The 22,385-nt window shown below is 28.4% G+C and overlaps 1 protein-coding gene across 1 annotated transcript; it reads right to left on the reverse strand.

Moving 5' to 3' along the window:
* Nucleotides 1–3,410: 3,410 nt before the first annotated feature.
* LOC111615568 (protein croquemort-like) lies at nt 3,411–21,948 on the reverse strand. Its single transcript, XM_023356968.1, has 3 exons — nt 20,775–21,948; nt 12,358–12,518; nt 3,411–4,137 (listed from the first exon to the last, which is right to left on the reverse strand). Exons 1-3 carry the CDS (start codon nt 20,862–20,864, stop codon nt 3,942–3,944), a joined length of 447 nt encoding a protein of 148 aa, XP_023212736.1. The 5' UTR covers nt 20,865–21,948; the 3' UTR covers nt 3,411–3,941.
* Between the last annotated feature and the right edge of the window lie 437 nt (nt 21,949–22,385).

Raw genomic sequence — 22,385 nt, forward strand, 5'->3', positions numbered from 1 at the left:
TCATTATATATCTTATGTAATCAGAGTATTTAGTTTTGTTTCATTTTTTTACTTTACTTTTATCAATAACTTTATTAGTTCTGGAATTACCAATGAAACAGAAATGTAGCAATGTTAATAAGTCATTGACATTTTGCTATATATAGTTACAGATAAATGTTGTTAGGAAAAATATACTATTGTAAAAGTAATCAACATTATTCCATTTCATTAATATATTTACAAATGGTAATATGTATAAATATGAAATATTTGTATATATAAAATGTCATACCAGAGGAAGTTTAATTTATTTTTTTCATGGTGTGATTTCAAGTTTACAAAATTGTTACACTTGAGAGCTGTAGCTTTTTGAATATGATAATAATATAAGTGCTTTATAATAGTTAAAATGCTATATTCAGTTCTGTTTTAATCAAATTATTATTATTTTTTTCAGTTGAAATGATTTTTCATCTGTTCTAGTGCAAAAATAGAAACATTTTCATTAACAACTATATACAAATTAAAAACTTATTATCTCAGCTTGATATTTGTTATACAGGCTACAAGCATCCACAACATTGGTAATCCCATTTCTAAAAATCAGATGTTCTATAATAAAATATTAACTAGGAGCTATTTTCTATAATTTTAAATAGGAAAAATTATGTAAACCAACATCTATAAACCTGATGTACTGTACATACATAATATGCCAACAACTACTCAATTATATTGGGCTATTATATTGCGATTATTTTAAAATTAATTACTAAATAATCTGTCAGTAGAGAGGGGCATTAAAAGAAAAGTTACCATCAATAAGACAAAATGCTAATAATTTTTAAGGAGCCAGTTTATTATTTGATAAAACAATTTTTTGAGATTACTCTATCTCATTGTCAGATCCAAACTTAATAAAATTAAAAATCAAATGTAAAAACAAAGACCTACTAGCAGTTAAATAACAAAAACTTTAAAGAGATAACTTTTAAATTTTTTTCTTATTAAACTGGTACCTATCTATGAAAACATTAAATGAGATGTTGTGCAGGATATGCCTGTATTAGTATTTAAGAACTTGTCAGATACTTGCCTAATAAAAATAGCTCATTTGGCAGTTAATTTTGCATTGAGTTTTAATATCAGCAATATTAACAAACTATTGTATGCTACTATTTGTCAGTGACATATTTCTACAGTATTATTCTGAAGAAGATTAGTAAATATGTGTATAGCAACAATAAAGATATTAATACTTAAGGCAAATTTGTGAAAACAAACAATGAATAATATAAGTATATGGCGGATTTGGCCCATAAGCCACAAATAAACAATTTTCTCAGTCATTTTCAAACAATATACAATAAATAAAATTAACTTGAATTTTTATTTCGTTTATCTTATTAATAATAAAATAATATATGTATGCATATATTAAGGTGACCAGATGTCCCACTTTTGGTGGACAGTGCCAATTTTCAACAATTTGTCCTGCATCTGTGGACATCTGATAAATCACAATTTTAAGTGTTGAGACTTTGAAAGCCATATTATGTTTGAAATATAATTTTACAAGTAAAAATAATAAGTTTGATATGGCCAACAATTATTTAATATTGATATAATAAATATAAGTACAACTTTTTACAAAGAAAAAGTTTTTGTTTCAGTCATTTCTTTTGTTGTTCACACCATCAGCAGTCCATAAAAATCACAAATACTCATGGAGACGACCTTCCTTTTTAGGCTACTGCCTTCTAGTTAAAATACAAAAATGATAAAAGCATCATCTGGTGTTCTTGCCACAATCACATAATACATTTTAAGTAAAAATAATAAGTTTGACATGGCCAATGAAGAAGGTCGTCTTCGTGAGTATTTGTGATTTTTATGAACTTCTGATGGTGTGAACAACGAAAGAAATGACTGAAACAAAAAATTTTTTTCTTTGTAAAAAGTTGTACTTATATTTATTATATCAATAATTTTACAAATTCTTGCGAAAACTTTCATGACATTTTAAACGACAGCAATCTATTAAAAAAAAATTCACTCAACTGAGAAATATGTGAAAGAATAAAGAGTTTTTAAAGATTTATAATAGTATATATATTTATGATATATTGTAAATTGTACATATGTTAAAATTTTAAAAAATATAATACAATACAATTTTTGCATTCATTGACAATAAAATTTTGTTGCTCTAGAACAATTCTTTTCAACAAGACAACCACTCTCCCCTGTCAATTTTGTCCCGCTTCACCAATGTTAAAATCTGGTCACCTTAGTATATATGTTTGTATGAGCATAAATATTGTAATAAATAACTTAAAACTACTTAAAAGAAGTTTTTCAATGTATATCAGTTTAGTGATCATAAAAATAATCTTACAAGCCATAGAATGCTAACAAAATTTGACCTGTATGCATCTTACAGATATTTTATTCTGGACATCATTTAAAACCCTTAATATAAATAATGTAAAAAGTAAAGTGTAACATTATTCAGGCCTGTAATTTTCAACAAAGCATAATCATTAATGAAGCTATTTCCATTTTTGCATTAAACAGATAACAAAAAATAATTTCCTACCTTAAAAAGCAATTTAATGGCTACAATATTATCATTTATAATTTTCTAATCCTATTTATGACTAGAAAATTAAAAAGTTAACATTATAATGAAATTAAATTTAGCTTAAACAACACCACTTTACCCGAAAACTGGAACTGTACATGTAGAGAATCACCTAAATGCAAAATTTCCAGCAAAGAAACACCCAAATTCAATATTCAAATGCTTTTGGCCACTACTTTATAACCCCTCTTCAGTTGTTCGAATATTGAATTTGGGTGTTTCTTTGCTGAGAATTTTGCATTTAGGTGTGATTCTCTATATAAATTTGGCTTATTTTTTGCTATTATAATATGCATTATATCAAATTAGTTATCACTTCACGCCGACTTTATAATTATTGTAAAATCACTTACGCGTTGTGGCATTCAGTTTTTTTCTGTTGTTTGGTCACATTAATCAATACTTCATAATTAAATCATCATCCACGATGGAAGCATTTTTTGAGAATATTTTAAATACTTTGGAGGTGAGTAAAAATTCTTTTGTGTTCTCTATTTACCCAATATACTATGTATAGTTTTATAACATGATTTACAAATTTTACTGTATACAATTAAAGATGAAGTAGCTGAGATGGTAAGTGTTGGAACAGTGCATGTGTCTAACTGTCTAACTGAGCAGCTGAGCAGCTGAGCAGCAGTAGTAGCTTAGGATAGACAGATTANCGAAAAAATATACGTATTTTGGAAATGTTGAGTCGGATTAGTGTAGAATCGATTAATTTTATGGAAGAAAACCTTTCAATCAGCCGTAGTCCGTAAACTTGACACGTGTCGGGCTGTGATTGAAACGACTTGTAAGAAATCGGATTCCTAATAAATTGGAACGTATCTATATCTTATAGGGGGGTCGACTGTATCATAGGTTTTACAAATTCTTCTTAGTATTTAATAATTCAAGGGGTCCAAAACAGGCTTTGCCATGATATCTTTTGACATGTATTGTTTTGTATCAATAAATACTATTATTATTATTATTACAAAACACAGGATTATAAGATAACTGGAAAAAATCAGCTATCCGAACTAAGTAGGAACATATGATTCTATTTGTATTGAACATAATTTAATATGAAATAATTTTGTAGAATTATAAATTTTTTCCAGAAAATTGATTTGGACTTTAAGCAATTAAGGGTTTGAATGGCCTCCTGGAATGAATTAAATTCAAACTACAATGCATCACTGTACTGAATTATCACTAATATTATCCATGTATATGAGGAAAAAGTTATTAAAAAATGGAAAAATTATAATATCAAAACCACACACTTATAATGTGTGATTTTGAATCATCCAAACATTTGAATTTATCTTTATGGAGATTTGTAACGAAAACATTTTATTATTAATATTGAATTTATACTTACAATCATTGGAACATTAACTGTAATGATATGATCATCTAAAGAACCATTAGTCCTATCTGGTTGAAAATACCAAGTTTTTACTAATCTATAGGAAACTGTTCCATTGTCATTCCATGTTATATTTTCTTTTGTCCTTTTCTCCCTGTTATTTAAAATAAATTTATTAAATTAATTATAAAATAAATAGAATTGCCTAAATTATTAATATTTATATTGCTTATTTAACCAAATTACTACTTTAAAAATTTCATTTATATTTTCTGTTTGCTTCCATTTATACAAATGTAAATATTCAATTGTCGAATTTTACTGTAAATTTTCTAAAGATAAATTTTAATTTAAAAGAGGTTCATTAAAGGAGATATTTAGGATACTATTACAGGATTAGGATAAAGAAGATTAAAGAATCTTCAGAGATATTTAAGATAACATGTATTTTTAGCTATTGGCATTAGAAATATAATAAGACCTATATACACTTCACTGAACTATTACTAACTTTTAAAAGCACACGTTCATGCTTCAGTGGGCACTAGAATCTATAGTGCCTTCTGAAACATGAATAAGTACTATTCTACAAGATTGGTCACAAAATCCCCAAATATGAGATTGTCTCCTCTGTTAGTTATGTATTTTAAACCTACCAATCTGCTGTATAGAGAAAATGCTGACACCAAATGAAAATCGCTAACATTCATAATAAATTGGATCATACATTCCTCTATGCTTTTATTTCTGGTTATGCTAATGATTATACAATATAGTAGATTTTGCACTTTAGCATTTGTAGATTAATTCACTAAGTGAACATCCATTCATATAAAAGAATAACAACAAAAACAATGTTGTCCTTTTCAATTAAATGTTTATTATATTATAGACAGTGGTTTTACATAAAAATTTAGATCCAATAGAACCTTGCAAAATTTCTATGTAAAACCAATGGAAAACTTTTTGGCAATTGTGTACTTTATTAACCATTATGTTACACATTAATCTTTTGACTTAATAGCATATTATTAAGGGATAACAAACTTGTTAAAGTATACTTTGTTATCCATTTTGATATGTTTTTTATAATTTTGCATTCAACATTTCAATTGTTAATTTTTTAAAAAATCCTCTCCCAAAATATCATGACTCTTTAGTTTTTATTTAATCCCCAAAAGGAAACCATCTCCCCAAGAATCATTATTGGAGAAAACAATTTAAAACAGGGGTGCAGTTGTAAATTAGGAAGTGCCAGGAAGGTAACTGATGTCCTGATTTTGAATTGCCACTGTCTATGGAGGTGCCACCATCTATAGAGTGTTGTAAAGGCAAAGCACAGTTTGGTAGTGCAATATCTGCAAAACAGCTTAAATGTGCCAAAAATAATCTATATATTTGTAATTAGTGAAAAAACTGTGCAAGAAGTAATTTTCTCAGTTTTTTGGCTGAGGTACAATACATAGTCAAAAGTCCAATATAGATATTTACAAAGCTTTGTCCTGCTTAAAAAAATTACAGGGTGCTACCCTGGCATGACAGCAGCACTGTTTTAAAACTTTTATTTTGTACATGTAGACATATAATGAAATCTATATTGAGCATATGAAATTTTCCCTTGTGTCACATGGCACAAAATAGTTTTATAACATCTTTATTATATGAGAGACCTACTATTATTATGCATAGCAGGAGAATAGTTCCAAACTTTTTTAATTGAGTATAATGTAAAATTTTGCCCCTTTATATAATAGTTATTTGTAACTGATCTATATACCCTTATTTTATTGTCTATTTTCATGTTTTTGAAGGGGAAGTTACAAAAGAATCTTTCACTATTCTCCCACCTAGCGTTTAAATTTAAAAGTAAAATAAAAATAAGTATTTGAGTGTCCAGGGGACCTGTTCTGAAGTCTTCTGCTAAGTTAACGAAAGTAATAAACGGGACATTCAATATGTTTTCTTAGTGAAAGGCAGTTAACGAACCTTAGACAAATTGCTATCCTCTGCTCCACATTAAATAGGTTTTGCTATGGGTAATTGGTTGGAATGAGTCTGGGTTCCATGCTATCGATAGCTGTTACACTTTAACCAAGCATATTATAGTTAACATTGTCTTTTTGTCACTTAACTGCAACCTGCTATTTTCCAAGCAAAGCACATTCTTTTAATATCGTCATGTATCAGCATTAGCCAAATCTTTTTTGTGGTAAAATGTCATCAAAGAAGGGATAACACAACCAGCCAACTGCAAGTCGTCAGTTTGAGATATTAGTTAAAATACTTCGGCTCTAGCTTTTCTCATAATTCGTTGCATAAATGTAATAGTAATGACTTCATAAGATGATAAAGTTCTTTAAAGCATGTATCATTCAGCTGAAAAGCATTATCTAAAAGACAAAACCGAGATTCACATTGAATGCTAATTTTTTCTCTCTCCCAATTGCTCGAGAAGTAATATCATCCTTACAACTAAAGGTGCCATGTTCTTTTTATTTTTGTTATGTTCCTAATGGAACCTTGAGAATGATTGATAAGAAAAACTTAGTTATCACACAGAACCAAAAACAAAACATATGGCACAGAATAGCATTTTCACAGTTGATTAAATACCATTCATATGGTTCTGACAGCAATTGGTTTTTATTGTATTCGTTAGTTTAACGATACAACTCAGAATAGGTCCCCAGCTTCCTTAGATTATGTGATTTTAAGAATAGTGATCATTTGTCTGGCCACAGAGTGTCACCAGGACAGGAGTGGGCTAAAATTTGCAAAATATTGGACTACATGATTTGTGGACATTTCCATACACTGGAAGTAATAACTTAATGTGTAGATAAAATACAAAGACAATTATAAAACACAAATCAAATATTACCTATATGAAACTTTCATTTGATAATTATGTTGGAAAAAATTTATTGATTTAAACTATTATATCTGTTAATGCTTTTAATGAGTACAGTAATTGATTTCCACCATAAATTATATAGCAATTTTATCTTTTAATAAGAAAAGAAAAAATATATAATATTTGTTAATTCTAAATAAAGTTTGTAAAATAAAAAAAAAAAAAAAAGGTGTAGGATGTTTCTTTAAGAAACTTAAACTACAATTAAAAATTTAAATAAATTGTGTAAATTAAATCTTCAAATTCAGCCAAATTAAATTTATCTAATTAATTGAGTTTGAAAGACTTAAAAATGTTTACAAAACATAATTTAATCAAATTACTTTAAAAATTACAAAAATTATTAAGTCAAGTTTTAATTAATTAATTAATGAAATTTTATGAGCCAAAATGCCAAATTTTACAAGACTATTTTTTGTTAATTGCAGAAATTAATGTCTTAAAAGTTGAATTTCTTGGATAAAATCACAAAACACACCTTTTTTACTTTTCCGGCAATATCTTTAATCATAGAACAAACATTTTTTACCCTATTTACAGGCTGGTTTCAGGTTAGAAAGTTATTGCTGAAAAAGTATGAAAGATAATTTGTGATTTTATGCAGAAATTAAAAGAGCAAATTTCATCAGAATGAGCAATATTAGCATAATGTAATAACATAAGTATTATTTATTAAATATAAAATATTTTTAATTTTATATGTGTGGTTTGCAACCATAAATATATTAAAAAATTCAGTAAAATTAACACCTCAATTAATATTTCTCTAACAATAAATATGTACTAATAAATGCTTTAATCTGAAGGTGACAATTTAAAAATCATCAAAAATCTTTGTTTTTTTCATTATTTTTAGTAAGTACAATTTGTGCTGATATTTCTGGTATATTTACATGTGATGGACTTAATATTTCTCTTTCTACAGTTCCTTAATACGTTTTCAACATAAAAGTTTTCAGTGTGTGTTATAAAACTTTAAAAGATGAAAGTACATTACATACATTATACAGTATACATTAGAATTGACATCTAAATTGATTTTTGTCAGATTGGAAAACAACAATTCAAAATACATTATTTTTAAATTCCTATTTTTGTCAATATATGAATCATTAATAAGTATAATCATACATTAATATGATCTGAAAAGCAAAACATATTTAAAAACTGATTATTTTTAGTCATAAATAAGCAAGATTAGATAATGGTCCAGATAGAGTAATTTGGTAAATGCATCTGCACAATAAGACTGAGGCCACACTGATTAGACAAAATGGCTTAAGTATTCTTAGAAATAACTAGAACTGATTTATACATATTTACCTGATACTACTAAAGCAAGATAGACAAGAAAGAACTATCACCAGTAGTCTGATTGAGATGATAATATTATTTGTATTATCTCAAAGTGGTCAGTAGAGAGAAGTAAACAAGAGAGAAATATTTGGGTTTATCTGTAACTAATGAAAACTCAGGTAATCTTTACTCTGCCTCACTGCTGAAACTTTCAAATTCCAGAATTGAGGATGCACTTATCCCACTAACCTTATAGCATATATATCACTTAATCATCTAGCAGGATTAGTTGAAAGTTCAATTTGGAAACATATACAAAGTTTGTTAAATTCTTCACATAATTCTTTTATTTCAATGCTCTTTCATATTAAAATTATATAATGTTTTCTAGCTTCAGTTAGAAGAACAAGTTTTTCAGCTTCACATTACATTTTTTTGTAAGCTGGTTTAGACATAATAGATAAAATGTAGGAAGATGATTATTCCCTCTGTTTCAGACAAGTTTAAGATTTAGTGTAAGTTAATCCAAATAATCCTTTATCTTTAATGACCTTAAGACTGAAGAAGAAATATACTTTAAATATACTTTTTTTTGTTTAATCAGTGTAGCCTCATTCTAAGCAAGAAGTTGCAAGTTACTCCTATTCCATGTCTATCTTTTCTTCTAGGATTTTCTAAATTAATTTCAAATTATTAATTGTAACACAAAATGACAGCTTAATTGTCAGCTTTAATTCCAAACTCTATAACTTAATTAATCAGAACTAAGTTTAATTATAGACTGAAAATAGTCTCATTTGTAGATATGTTTGGTTAATAACAGAATAATAATAATAATAATAACAATAGAATTGATACTCCATTTTGCATCAAAAGAAATATAATTTACATAATTTAATCGGGAAGACAATAATTCTCCATGCAACAAATATGTCATAGATAAACTATAACTTTAGCAAGGTATCATTATTAACCATATATAGTTTATCATTAAAATATTAAGTAGGAATACTGTATAATTTAAAGCAATTGTATTGTTAGACTACAGAAAAAATATCCACATAAAAATTAAAGTCAGCATTGAAATAATGATGACACAGAAGTTTAAGTTGTATAAAGTAAATATTTGATTTTATTTTATTTTCAAATTACATAATGTCTAACCTGACCTGTTCATTATAAGCAGTATGTAAATATGAAATTCAAATATAAACTATTTCTAAAATTAAATTTTTTCTTCTCTCATCAAAAAATTGTTTAATAAATAAACTGAAATGTATATTTGACATTGCCACATTTTGAAAGCTTCAAAGTAGGACATAAAGGTCAAAAACAAATAAAATGTATGGTTGCTTATGAAATTTAATAACATTGCAATAAATCTGCACTGTCCATACACTTTTGTTGGTGTATAGACAAATAGTAGCAGACACGTACACAGTATGGCACAGTATAGACCTTTATATGCTTGTATTTTATGACTATATATCAGGGACAGCTAATTCAAATGGTTGTATAGATTATATATTTGCAGTTTTTGAATTTTAAAGTGCTAACTGTAAAAGTAGGACATTTAGGCATATATGTAGGACATGTATGTGCAATTGTAAAGACTTTCTTAGAACAGTCTTACATGAGAAATTCTATCCATACCATACATAGATTTATTTAAAAGAGAATACTTTCACATATATTTTATATAATGTTTATAATGTGTACAATAGGCTGGAAAAAGCTGATAAATTTTATTTATTTAATTCTGCATTGGAGGTTGTGCCATCTTATAAATATTTATGCACTTTATTTTTCTCCACAGGATTCATTTCTCTTCACTTGGGATTCATCCTTTGTTGATGGGTTGGAGAAGACTCAATTGAGGTTCATTTAACTGATTTTCCATCTTAATTGCTGAACAATTAAGATGGAAAATCAGCTCCTGGACCTGTTTTGAAATTAGAATTGGGAAGACCAGAGGTTCCCAAAGTGTGCACTGCAATGCCCTAGGGTGCCACAGCTTCCTCACAAGGGTGCCATGAAATGTTATAAAATTTTTATAATGTTAGAATTTAATGTACTTGTTAGAATTTGACATAGGGTGCTTTGGGAAAATCTGCATTTAGCAAGGGCACCGAGAATCAAAAAGTTTGGGAACCACTGGGGTAGACCATCATTGGCTATAGGTTTAGCCATGATTATTTTTTATTATTGTTTTAAGACTAGAGTTGCCAGAATTCAACTTTAAGAGGCTGATTTATAACAAATTAAAATTAATAAGCACTAATTTTCATAATTTGATATTCCTTAGATGAGTGCTTATTGTATGATTTGGGATTTTCATCTGCTTTTTATGCTTAGTTTCTTGATAAAAGACATTTTTTTAGCCGAATTTCTTCAGTCTTTAAGAAAGAAATATTGGACTCAAAGATAGCCTCTATATGTAGAGTAGAAGTATATTTTCTTGAAAACTTCCCAATCCTCCCTATGAACATATCACAGTTCTGTTATCAAATTTAAATTACACGATCATATTTCCCGATAGACCAGTTAAGTTTTAATAAATTTACTGTTTTTTTTTTAATGGTTGCAGACTTAATATAACAGCCTAATCTAATTGTCCTTTTTGTAACTTTTGTTTTAAAAATGTTAAAAATCATCTGTTTGTATCTTGAATTTATTGAATATTTAGAGGCTGCTTTTTTGTCCATTAACTTTACTATGATTTATTTCCATGATGAAAATTTAAAGTTTATAATGTTATTTAAACATTTGGTAACAAAAAGTTTATAAAAATGTATTATTTATTCAATTTACAGAAATGTTATTCATTGGAAATGTTAAAATAGTTTTATATATATATATTGGAATTAGTAAAGCTATTTTAACAATTATATATATATATATATATATACATATACATTCACATATACACATACATACACACACAAAAAAAAATAAAGCAGAAGCGAAAGAAAACAATTTTTTTTTACATGATGATAACACAATATATACAGGATGACCAACACAATATATACAGACCAACAATATATACAAGGATGACACATATGCCCCCCAAAGTAAACAAAAATTTTTTTTCACATTTTTCATTTAATGACCACGATTCAGGGTGACGTAATCAACCCTGCGCCGTCTGAGGTTATAGGGGATATCCCGTTGATTAGCCACGTCTTCTTGCATTCTATCTGCTTGTGTGTTGCCTGGGGAGCTCAGGGTCTGGGGTGCATGAGGAATTGGTTTACAATGTAAGTAGTATAGAAATGATGCATTCTGGGGTACAAAAATAATTTTCTGATAATAAAAAAAATCTTTCTCTACTACCCCTCAAAACAGTCCCTGAAGTTAAGCTCCCAGCTGCATTTTTTAATTAATCTACTGAAAAGTACCTCTCCGCATTCAATATTTCTGTTTAGAGACTTCTTTTTGTACCGACATCTCATCGCGCACAGAACGTAAGTTTTTTCTTTATCAACGATAATATAATTAATTACTAGATTTAAAAACAATGGACTCTTTTAACTATTTTTTATTTCTTTAAAATCGATGTTACAGATTTTAATTTTCTTTTTCTTCTTCTTCATCGAATTTATTTAATTTTTCCATTATATCATCAACAATATTACTAATATCTTGAAGTATGTAGAATAACAAACTGTNATAATGTTTGTTGTTTTTGTTTTTTACTGTCTTTGTAAAGCTGGAAGCCATATCAAATTAATTATGATTTGATTTAATTAATTAAAATAATAGATTGATCATCACTAATCAGGCATCATTGAGAACTGTAGAGTGATAGGTTAATGATTTTGCCATATCACAGAGTGGTTAGAATACGCTTAACCCAACAACTAGCCACTTCATACCCTGTAAATCAGTACAAGGTGGTTAATAAAGAAAAAAGAAGCATTAAATGAAAATTTTTGTCACATAATGACATACTATTGCATAGAAAAGATAATTAATTATCATACATCTGGCAACTTAAGCACCACAAACAATAGCAGCAACTTAGCAAATTTGAAATTATGTTATCCAAAATTATTGCTGGATTATTGTTGGAACCGCATTATTGATTGATGGATTAGCAATGGTTGACCTGTATCATAAAAAAATATCATAAACTTTATTTGATCTAAAGAAAATTTTTACCTGAATGAAAATGGTCCAACTTCTTCAACAATTGGTTTACTAATATTAGCTTCTACATCTTCAGGATTAGTAATATTAAACAAGTATATTTCCAAATAAATAGGTAATGATGGTTCTTTCCACTGTTCATACATCTCTGACTCTTCAGATAATATTAATCTCTAAAATAAAAATTTAAAAATTTTTCTTGAATTTAATATAACTGCAAAAAATTTTTGTTTTATATAAAAGAAATAAAGAATGTCTTTTTTCACAGTGGTGTGAAAAAACCAGTTTTTAATTTTTTTTTCAATCAAAGTTTTTTTTTATCAGAATTAGTGAATGAATAACCTCATCCATGTATGGTCAACATTAAAAAGTCATGACTTATCCAATTTTAAACCCCATAATCACATAACAAGACAGTTTATTGAAGAGATTGTATGGCTCTGAAATCAGAGGTATAGACACTGAAAAATTCCAATACTTAATGATTGGCCCAGTTGCAGTTTAGTGAATTCCTGCATTTTATTGTATGGATGGAAGTTAAGGTCTTTGTGTAAAATTCTTTTCACACTCTGATCAGACATTTCTTTAAGGGGAACATGCGTAACAGATGAATGTCATGGAAAATTAGTAACAGCCTGTCTTATTGCTTCAATATTCTATGGTGTTCAAATGTTATAAAGTCTACCAGTAAAAGCTGAACCTGTGTCTCTGAATTTTCTAATCCATAACAATGTGGTTTTCCTGTCAGGAACCTTTTCATTTCAATAGAGCCTGAAAATAATTGCTATGTTGCAATGACACAGCCACCATTTTTGAAAAAGGTCTCAATAACAAAAGGAAGAAATAATTAATTTTTCACACCAGATTATTATCAGATAAAAGTTTAAGAGCACTGTCTATCAACATTAATAAGGTTTTGATGTATTTTACTCATCAAAACCTTATTAATGCCAATACAGTGCTCTTAAACTTTTATCAGTAACAAATGCATGATTCTTCCCATTCCATGCCATGATGACAACTGAATGGTATGCTGCTCAAAGACAACTCCATTCTCATAACTTTTTTTTAGTATCTCAGCACATTGTTGACAGTCATGGTTGAAGAAACAAAATAGTAATCATTGCTATTTCTGATTGTATAGTAAAAGTTTCAATAGAATCTATGATGCCTTTCTCATTTACCTTTCAGAACTGGGAGATTATTCTGCCAGACCCTGTATAAAGTTAAAATTGTAAATATCACTATTTTGTAATCAAGAGTGATTTACTAAACACCACATAAAGAATGTAAGACTATCACATGTCAAAAATTTTGAAAAATAAACAAATTCATTAAAAGCATTTAAAATTTCTACTATATTTATTGTTTAAAAATAATTTAATTGTTAAATTACTAGGACAAGTTTTTACTGAGATGTTTTGATTTGAATAAAAATAGATTCTTTCCTTCCTTTCATAAGGATAGAATCAAAATTTAATGACGAAGTTATATTAAAATTATGTTATTAGACTATAATAAGTTTATAGTTATATAAATATTTGTTATATAGTTATTAGTTGGAGGCAGGAAATTCAGACGATAAGAAATTTGATTGCTACACACAAAGCACTAGTTCACGACTCAAAGAATGCTAAATTTTTTTCTATTCAGTTTGAAGTCCTTCATTCTCTTTCAAGTAAATATCTAGAAGAGATCTCAGAAAAGGAAATGTGATTAATTAAGATATGGTCATATAATTCTCTCTTTTCACACTAATGTCTATAAATAAATGGGATCATACTCTTTTATCCCTGCATCACCAAATTCCTATCACTGTTTGCCAGTTTTAGTTGTAAAATTAAAAATTATTTTATTTTTTACATAAATTGTTTTATATCTAGTGAATTATATGCCATTTGCTATTTAAAGAAGAATTGATTTACAGGATTAGTTTAATTAAATATTTTAAGATTTACAAAAAAGGCATTACTTTAGTGCTACAAAAATACAAGAGTCAAGTTTAATAGTGTAGAAAACAGTACAGTACAAATATAAAATAGCGAAGGAAAAGTTTAGTGAAAAATGACAAATTAATTTAATTTAATTAATTGTAAAATAGACTGAAATATAATAAAAATATTGATTAACTTATTCTTTAATAATAGAGAACTAATTGAAATGAGACTATTTTTATCATCAACTTATAAATAGATAATCATATTTAAACAAGTAATAACACATATTAATTAATATTAATATTAAACTATCAGCACTTGTGTACATGAGCTTAAATGAGTTATGTGATCAATAAATTAGTTTCTTTATTAACTTACTTTTTAACAGAATTAAATATAAATAAATGACATTCTAAACAATTTGTATTAACCTTTTGTTTAGAACTTGATGACTATTCAAAACAGTCAAAAACATTTGTTTGACTGTTTTGACAAAAATACATTCTGCTGATTGAAACATTTATTTATTTTACTTGATTAAATCTAGGTATGTCTGCAGTGTTGGGCACTTTTTTGTTTTTCAGTATAAAATAATATATTTTTGATCTTTCAATACTTTAGTACTCAGCTCATTGCTACTTGAACTTATACTATACAAGTTATGCCATTGGCCGAATATTAATATATCATAATAACAACGTTATGGACATTTCTACATATTCATATGAAATAATATTTCTAGATCATCAGATTATCAAAAACAATTCATTAATTGATGACATTAGATATATTGCTATCTAATCATTCTAATTTATAGGACATTAGATATGGTGTTCAGTTTATATAACAGACATGTCTGCTATATTAAATACATAGTGAAGTTTTTCTACTTGGATATTCAGATGACCAAGGAAGTGTCAAAACATAATGGAGACACTTCCTTAGAAAACCCTAGCTGGAAAATGGCTGATAAGCATTGCCATGAAAAGCAACATGAGGATACAGGACTTCTTGAATATATTGCTGTGCCATCAACATCCCTCACACTAGTATAAGGAGTGCCAATTGTCATGCAAGATGGCTCTTCAAACCAGAATACTGGCAATGGAAACTGTTTGTCACTTAAAAGTAATAGTGAGATTGAATCAAGGGCACCCATACATTGGGCACATGCTCCATGCTCCCTTTTTGTCTCAGTTGCCCTTTTCTAATCCCTAAGGTGGCCCCAAACAACAGAAAATTCTTGACTTCTTACCTATTCTACAAATATAAAAGAAACTAATGAATAATATTTGTCCATTGACCTATACAACTTCATTGTATGTTGACCAAAACCCATTCCTTATTTTTAATGCCAAGTTAGCCCCAGGTGCATGCAGCACCACCTTGTGGGAGCACTGATTGATGTTGAATCATGGAGTTTGAAGATCCTTGCATAATGTACAAGGCCCTTTTTTATAGCTTCTGCTGCCCATTTTTTCATAGTCTGGAGGCACCTCTGGATTGAATTGCTCACCAGAGATCCTCCTGGTAAGCAATTCAATCTCACTATTACTTTTGAGTGGCATACTAACATTATTGTCATCCATTACATTGGCATCACTACAAACAAAATTAGCAATGACAGGGTGATTAGTGGTTGCTGTGCATGCAAATTTGCTTCTGCTACTCTCCAGACAATGGTACAGGAAAAGCCAGAATTTTGTACCTGTTCTGGCTAATGGGTATAGGTGCCATTGCAACTGTTTGTGCTTGGTCCAACAATTAGCTCTCCTGTTGGACTATCTGAGACATCCAGGCTTGTCCACTGTATATGTCTGTCTATGCCACCAACACCTCCACAATCAAATCAGAACAGTCAAGATAATAAGCAATTTAAGAAAATGGACATCCTGCTTCCCTTGACCTAATGTGGCCATTCTCAAATTCCATCAGGTGGTGCATAATGTCATTGACTGCATCTTACAGACAATCTTGGCATTTAAACACCTTCAATCAACTGGTACGGTAAAAATTCTGAATGCAGTGATCAAGATTGGCGACAATTGGTCTAAGACATAGCTATATACTGTATTGCAATAATTGGACAATTCTATCTGTGTATGTGATTTTTGTCAATGAGTTCATCTTGAAATGCATTTGTTCTTTTAATAGTGTACTCCTTACTGTTTCAGTTTATTTACATAAATTCAATATCATACAGTATTTATAAAATTCATCATTGATGATGGACTAATACTATTACATATTTTATAGCTTAAATAAAATAACTTCAAACATGATAAAAACAAACCAGTGTTTTGCTTTTATCATGTTTAAAGTTATAATGACCCAATTATGAGGCACTGTGAGTGATTGGGTCCATATTGGGCCAATGTCCAATCACTTATACTGTCTCAAATATACATGAAGATATTCAACATTACATTATAACATCTTGAAATTAACAACTGTCCTCAGATTAGATGAGATAATTTCTAAATATATTTCTCTTATCTTGAATCTCAGATAAAGTCTGTACAGGACAGGTCTGCGTAGTCATGGAGTAAACAGTTTGAGTCAGAAGCAAATTCATTGTAGAGAACTCTGACTCATTTTTCTACTATGTCTTTATATTAAGCTTCTAATAGGAGCATTAACCTCCTATTTTGTATTATATGAGCCTCTTGTAATGCAAGATCTTATTTTATGATGACTCCCCTACTTCATGATCTTTCTTTAGATACCACTAATTACTTTTGATTTTCTTTTTAGAAATTTATATATGAATACATTTTATGTCTGCTCATTCTAAGTTTTGATTGTCAAAAGACTTATATAAAATGGCTAAGTAGATTCGGGTTAAATCTAATGTTTTAGAATACTTTACTAAACCATAAATGAAAAATGTTTTGTATGTAATGTGTAGTTGAAGATGAAAATGATAGTGGTAATGGTGAAAAGATATGTACTTTAAGTTTCAACAGGAATGCCTGATGATTCACCTGAAACACACTGAAAAAATGACTCTATGATTCACTTGGTAGTGATGAAGTACTGTTTAGAGTTAATGTAATCAAAGTATAATTTAAATTATTATTTAGAGACAGAAGTTGGAGATGGACTTTCTAAAATTCTACAAGTCGGGACTCAGTCTACAGACTCCACAGTCCTGGTTGAGGACATCAAAAATCTCAAGTTTTACAAACAAGATTTTAACTTTTATAAAAGACAGCTAAATAACCCAGACAGCAGAAGTATCAGCCTGAAACTCTAATATATCAGATTCAATTCAGGGTCAGATGCTTAAAAATTTTCATTGGTGCACCTAGATGTATTAAACACTTCATTCCTTATCAGCTAGCATTGTTAAACCAATGAAGGTCATACAAAATTCTTATTGCTCGCAGAATGGAAAGAATTTTAATAACAAAATGTACTCAAGATAGAGAGTTTGGCAATTAATAATATACTGTATATATTCAGAGTGGATCCTTCCGCATTTATATACCATTTAGACTCACACAGCAACAACAATTATCTTTTATTCATGGTTTGCATTATGTTATATGTGGTATATTATATAAAACTAAACACTATAGATTTTATATTTTACTCCATTAATGTATTACTATTCATAGTACTGCAGTAGTATTTATGATCTTCAAATAAGTACAGTCATATTGTCCTCAATATAAAAGAACTAGATCATCTTTAGAATGAAGAATTAATGCATTTATTGTGCTTTACTCATAATTTTAAGGATGAATATGACAGAGATTGCTGCATTGTAAAAGGGATAAATAAATATAAATAAAAGCATGATAGACAGATTAAGAATCTTAGATTCAGATATTTTTTAATCCTAAAATATGTTTTATTTTGTGGACAAAACGTGTATGAAGGTTTAAAAAGTCTGAATTTTATTTAATTATCTTAATTCCTAAGAAATGCAGGAGATTAAGAATCTGTCCGTCACGTTTTACAGTAGCGCGTGCGTTTGAAAAAACTATTCACCCCCGAAAATTGCCGAAGTGAATTTTATTTAAACACATGAGACATTCGTTTAAAAAATTATTTTGTGCGTTCGTAATTTGTAAACAAAATGATAAATACGCTCGCGACGCGACGCAATTCGCATCGCGCCCTTAATCAATCGAAATAAAACGGGTCGATTAAATTTGTCAACACGTTGAATTAAGAAATGTTTTGATTTGATAAAAATAATGCACGAACAAAGGAACGAACGAAAAAAAAATAATCGGAAGATTTATTAATATTTAGTTTTCAGCTAAGCGACGCGCCGGGCGCCAAGGGAGAAGCGAAAACGGTAATATTTATAAGAATTTTTACTTAAAAAAATCTCACTGTTAAAATTACATTTTTTTAGATTACTAATAAATTTTTCTATCATTTAATTTTTATATAAAAACAAAACTAAAATTACTATTTAAGAGGTATGTATCAACCACATCGTCGCGTCGCGTCGCATCTCTTACACTGACGCGTGCGTCTTAACAACGCGAATGTAGTTTTAAAATCTAAAACAGTACTTTAACACGAACAAAGTAAATTTAAAAAAAAAAAAAACATTTTATCTAAAGATAATAAAACACATTTATTTATTTAAAAAAAACAATAATAATAATACTTCAAACTGACATCATCATCGTCTTACGTAACATCCGCATCATCTGTCTACATTTAAAAAAAAAAGCGAAAGAGGAGAGTTCCGGGAATTCTATCACATTTATGAATTAAGTTAAGGTTTATTTTCTTTAATGAACATAATTAGATTAAAAAGACTCAAGGACGAATATAGAAAAAATATATATATTCACAATAAAACTATCTCCAGCATCCACAAAGGGCGATAAAAGTCATAATTCTTTGTAGCAGATTTCTCTAACACTCCAAACTTAATTCCTCCTTAATCATGATAGGTCAACAAACGCAACTTTATACTTTTACGTCCCTCTCTAACGTTTCCTCCCTTCTATAAAGTGGACGGATCGCACAATATTATCTTATAATTGTCAATTCAATTTTCACATTCAACAACATTACTGAAGTTATACCAGACAGAAAGTTTTTTTTTTCTATTTATTTATTTTTATTATTATGGAATTAATAATAAATATTACAATATTTTTCAGTTTTTAAATTAAAATATAATAATTTTAGGGGTTAAAAACTGTGTTTAACTGTATACAAAGTCTTTCTGCCTTTCTTAGTCTTGTACTTGACACATGATACCAGTTCTTATCCTCTTAAAATCATTATTATTTTTTTAAATATAAATGCAAATTTTAATATATTTTTTTTTCACAATAATATTAATAAAAATATTAGAAAAATAGAAAAAAAGAATTAATATGTTATCAAAGTCATTAATTTCATACAAGTCTTTCTAGATTGATATCAAAGTTAAATGCAGTTCTAAGCTCCTAAAATAATAATTATTAATTTTTTTATTGTTAAAGTTTTTATTCTTGAAATATTTCCATAATTTTTATATTTGGAACATTATTTTTTATTTATTATTATTAGATATTTGAGAAGCATACCCTCCTACAGATGAAAAATGATCTGTTAGCAACAAGAAATGTAATTTGTATGACTTTTATATTGCTTTAATCATAGTTAACTGTTGTGAACTTAAAATTTAATTAATATATTTAACAAATTTTAGGTAAAAAATAAAATTTAACGGATTTAAATAGATAAAATTTTTAAAAATTACAAGAGGAATTGAATTACATATTGTATTTCAGCAATGGAAAGTTTATCTATCATAATTTAAACTACCGAACAAAGATAAAAATTAGTTTTAAAAATATTTTAACAATTTCATATTCAAATTTTTATATTTTTTCACAATAAAATTAATAAAATGATTAAAAAAACAAGTAATTAACATCTTATCAAAGCAATTTAAAACCATTTCCTTATATCCTTAAACCTTGTGCCAATAGCTAAACCAGATAAAACAATTTTTTAATCTTTAAAAAAGAACATTTAATAAGATTTTCGTCTAATAAAACTCGTAAAAAAGTTTAAAAAAATAATTTTTAAAAAGAAAATCAGAATTATTCATATTCAAATATACAAAAAAAATTATTATTATTAAAGTCATTAAATAATTTTTACAAATTTTTAATATAAAATTCTTTTATATTAAATTTTCAATTTTATTATATTAAAATCTACTTTTTATGTATAATAGAACTATAAAAACTCCTATATTCTATCTACAGAAGTAGACCTTGTATTTCTCAATAGCTGGTACGTGGTGTATATGAGAGCAACTTCCGTAATAAAATACTGTAGTAGAGCTTTGTATGGATAAAATAATCGATCGTAGCATCGATGCTTTTATCTATACAAACTGTATAAATTATATTAAAAAGATTCGAATAAACATCATTTACGATGTATTAAGAACACAATTTATAAGTTAATTAACGCTAGAAATAACAATAATCATTTAACAGTACGGTTTACGGGGGTTACCGTGTTAGGGCCTGGATGATTATTTCTCTCAGTTACATTATTGTTTGCGGTTGTTTTTGAAAAATCTTTTTCCTTTAGGAATCCTCCCATAAAGAAAGTAGCCTCGTGGTTTTAAAGATGGGCAATCAATACTTCTCTCGAATTCGAATACTTTATGGTTTTCTTCGTATACGGCAATGCGATACATGGGCGATCTGCAGAAGGAAAATGCCTCCATGGATTGGATGTTTTTTAAGGGAAATTGGCCCCTGTTTAGGTGTTAAACAAGTGGTTCTGAAGAAGTGCTGTCTATACGTATGGTGTGATATTATAGGTAATACAGTAATAGTATTCGAGGAAGGTATATGCCCATATCTAGTTTAAATTGAGAATATCGGGTTCTAGAAAAGCGTCCTGCAAAAGGTCCAAAACAATATTTTGCTGTAATGCAGCCATGCTGAATACAAGCCTTCTTTTATACGTCACTCTCTGCTATTGTAATTTAAATAAAGATTTCGGCCTAATAAAACTATGTATGGATGATTTCGTGCACCACTGCGTATTGATCACGTAATATAGATCATACCGTAGAAGAATAATATAATATTTAATAATTCCTTCTAATAAAAATCGATAATTTCTGATGTTTTTTTCGAATTTACATAATGTTTAGATTGTAAATTTAGATGGCGATATTACACAATGCCTTATTTCAGATCAACACGATAATGCTATTGATCGAACCTACAGGATGATCACTAGTCGCTGTGTCTTTTGTAATAGGGAGTGCACACAGGTTTTTTGATCACCCTGTATTATAAATCTAACATAAAATTAACCCGACGTTTTTTATAAATGTTGTTTTCACGTGAAACCAAACCAAAATCTCCGTAATTTGATGATAACAATGTCATATATATCTTGCAGAATTTTGTAATTCATATACCGATGGGTTCTTTTATTTAATATTTACGTGAAATATCCGTTTACAAGCAAGCTATTGTTTGGCGCTTTAAGAGGGTGGCGCTATATCGAGTCTAACTCGTAGACGTTTACTTCAATTTGACGTTATTCCAGCAGTTCTTTTTGTATTGACAACCGAACACATTAGTATGTAATGAGAGCGTGTTTATGAATTTCGTTGATAATTTAAAAACCATAATTCATTGAAATATCGATATCCTTCACACGTTCTTATTAACCCTTAACTGGTTTTATGGGGGCCACACGGCCCCCACGCATCATATTTTTATGATTTTTTAAAAAACTAAATATCGTGCGCAGCTGCCATTTTATGTAATCTCATTACGTCGTGACTCTTAGCAAGTGCCAAATGTTTGGCCCTGTAGCACTTACAAGAATGGAGCTACATACCTTCTGGGGGCCGCGCAGCCCCCACGATACCAGTTACGCTGGTTTTTTGTGGAAATGTGTTTTTATGGTTTTTTTATTTTTACAATTATTTTGCAAAGATATTTTAATCTTTCATCAAAAATTCAAAATGACTACCAAAGAATCATTTGAACTGCTAATAGATGATAATATTATACAAATTGCTAGATCAAGCCAAAATCTCCTGAAAAGAGTATGTTGTCATTTTGTGCTGGAAAAAAAGATGGTAAGTATGCTACT

Source organism: Centruroides sculpturatus, unplaced genomic scaffold (genome assembly GCF_000671375.1).
Source record: "Centruroides sculpturatus isolate CEXI.00-Female unplaced genomic scaffold, Cexi_2.0 scaffold2579, whole genome shotgun sequence".
Taxonomy (NCBI): Eukaryota; Metazoa; Arthropoda; class Arachnida; order Scorpiones; family Buthidae; genus Centruroides; species Centruroides sculpturatus.

What these genes read in the sequence shown, in the direction of transcription:
- LOC111615568 (XM_023356968.1), bottom strand. Translation starts at nt 20,864, where the DNA reads ATGGGAGGATTCCTAAAGGAAAAAGATTTTTCAAAAACAACCGCAAAC. An exon ending in ATCATCCAGGCCCTAACACG is followed by an intron (nt 12,519 to 20,774) that starts GTAACCCCCGTA and finishes TTTTTATTTTAG; the next exon opens with AGATTAATATTATCTGAAGA. An exon ending in GTTGGACCATTTTCATTCAG is followed by an intron (nt 4,138 to 12,357) that starts GTAAAAATTTTC and finishes TTTAAATAACAG; the next exon opens with GGAGAAAAGGACAAAAGAAA.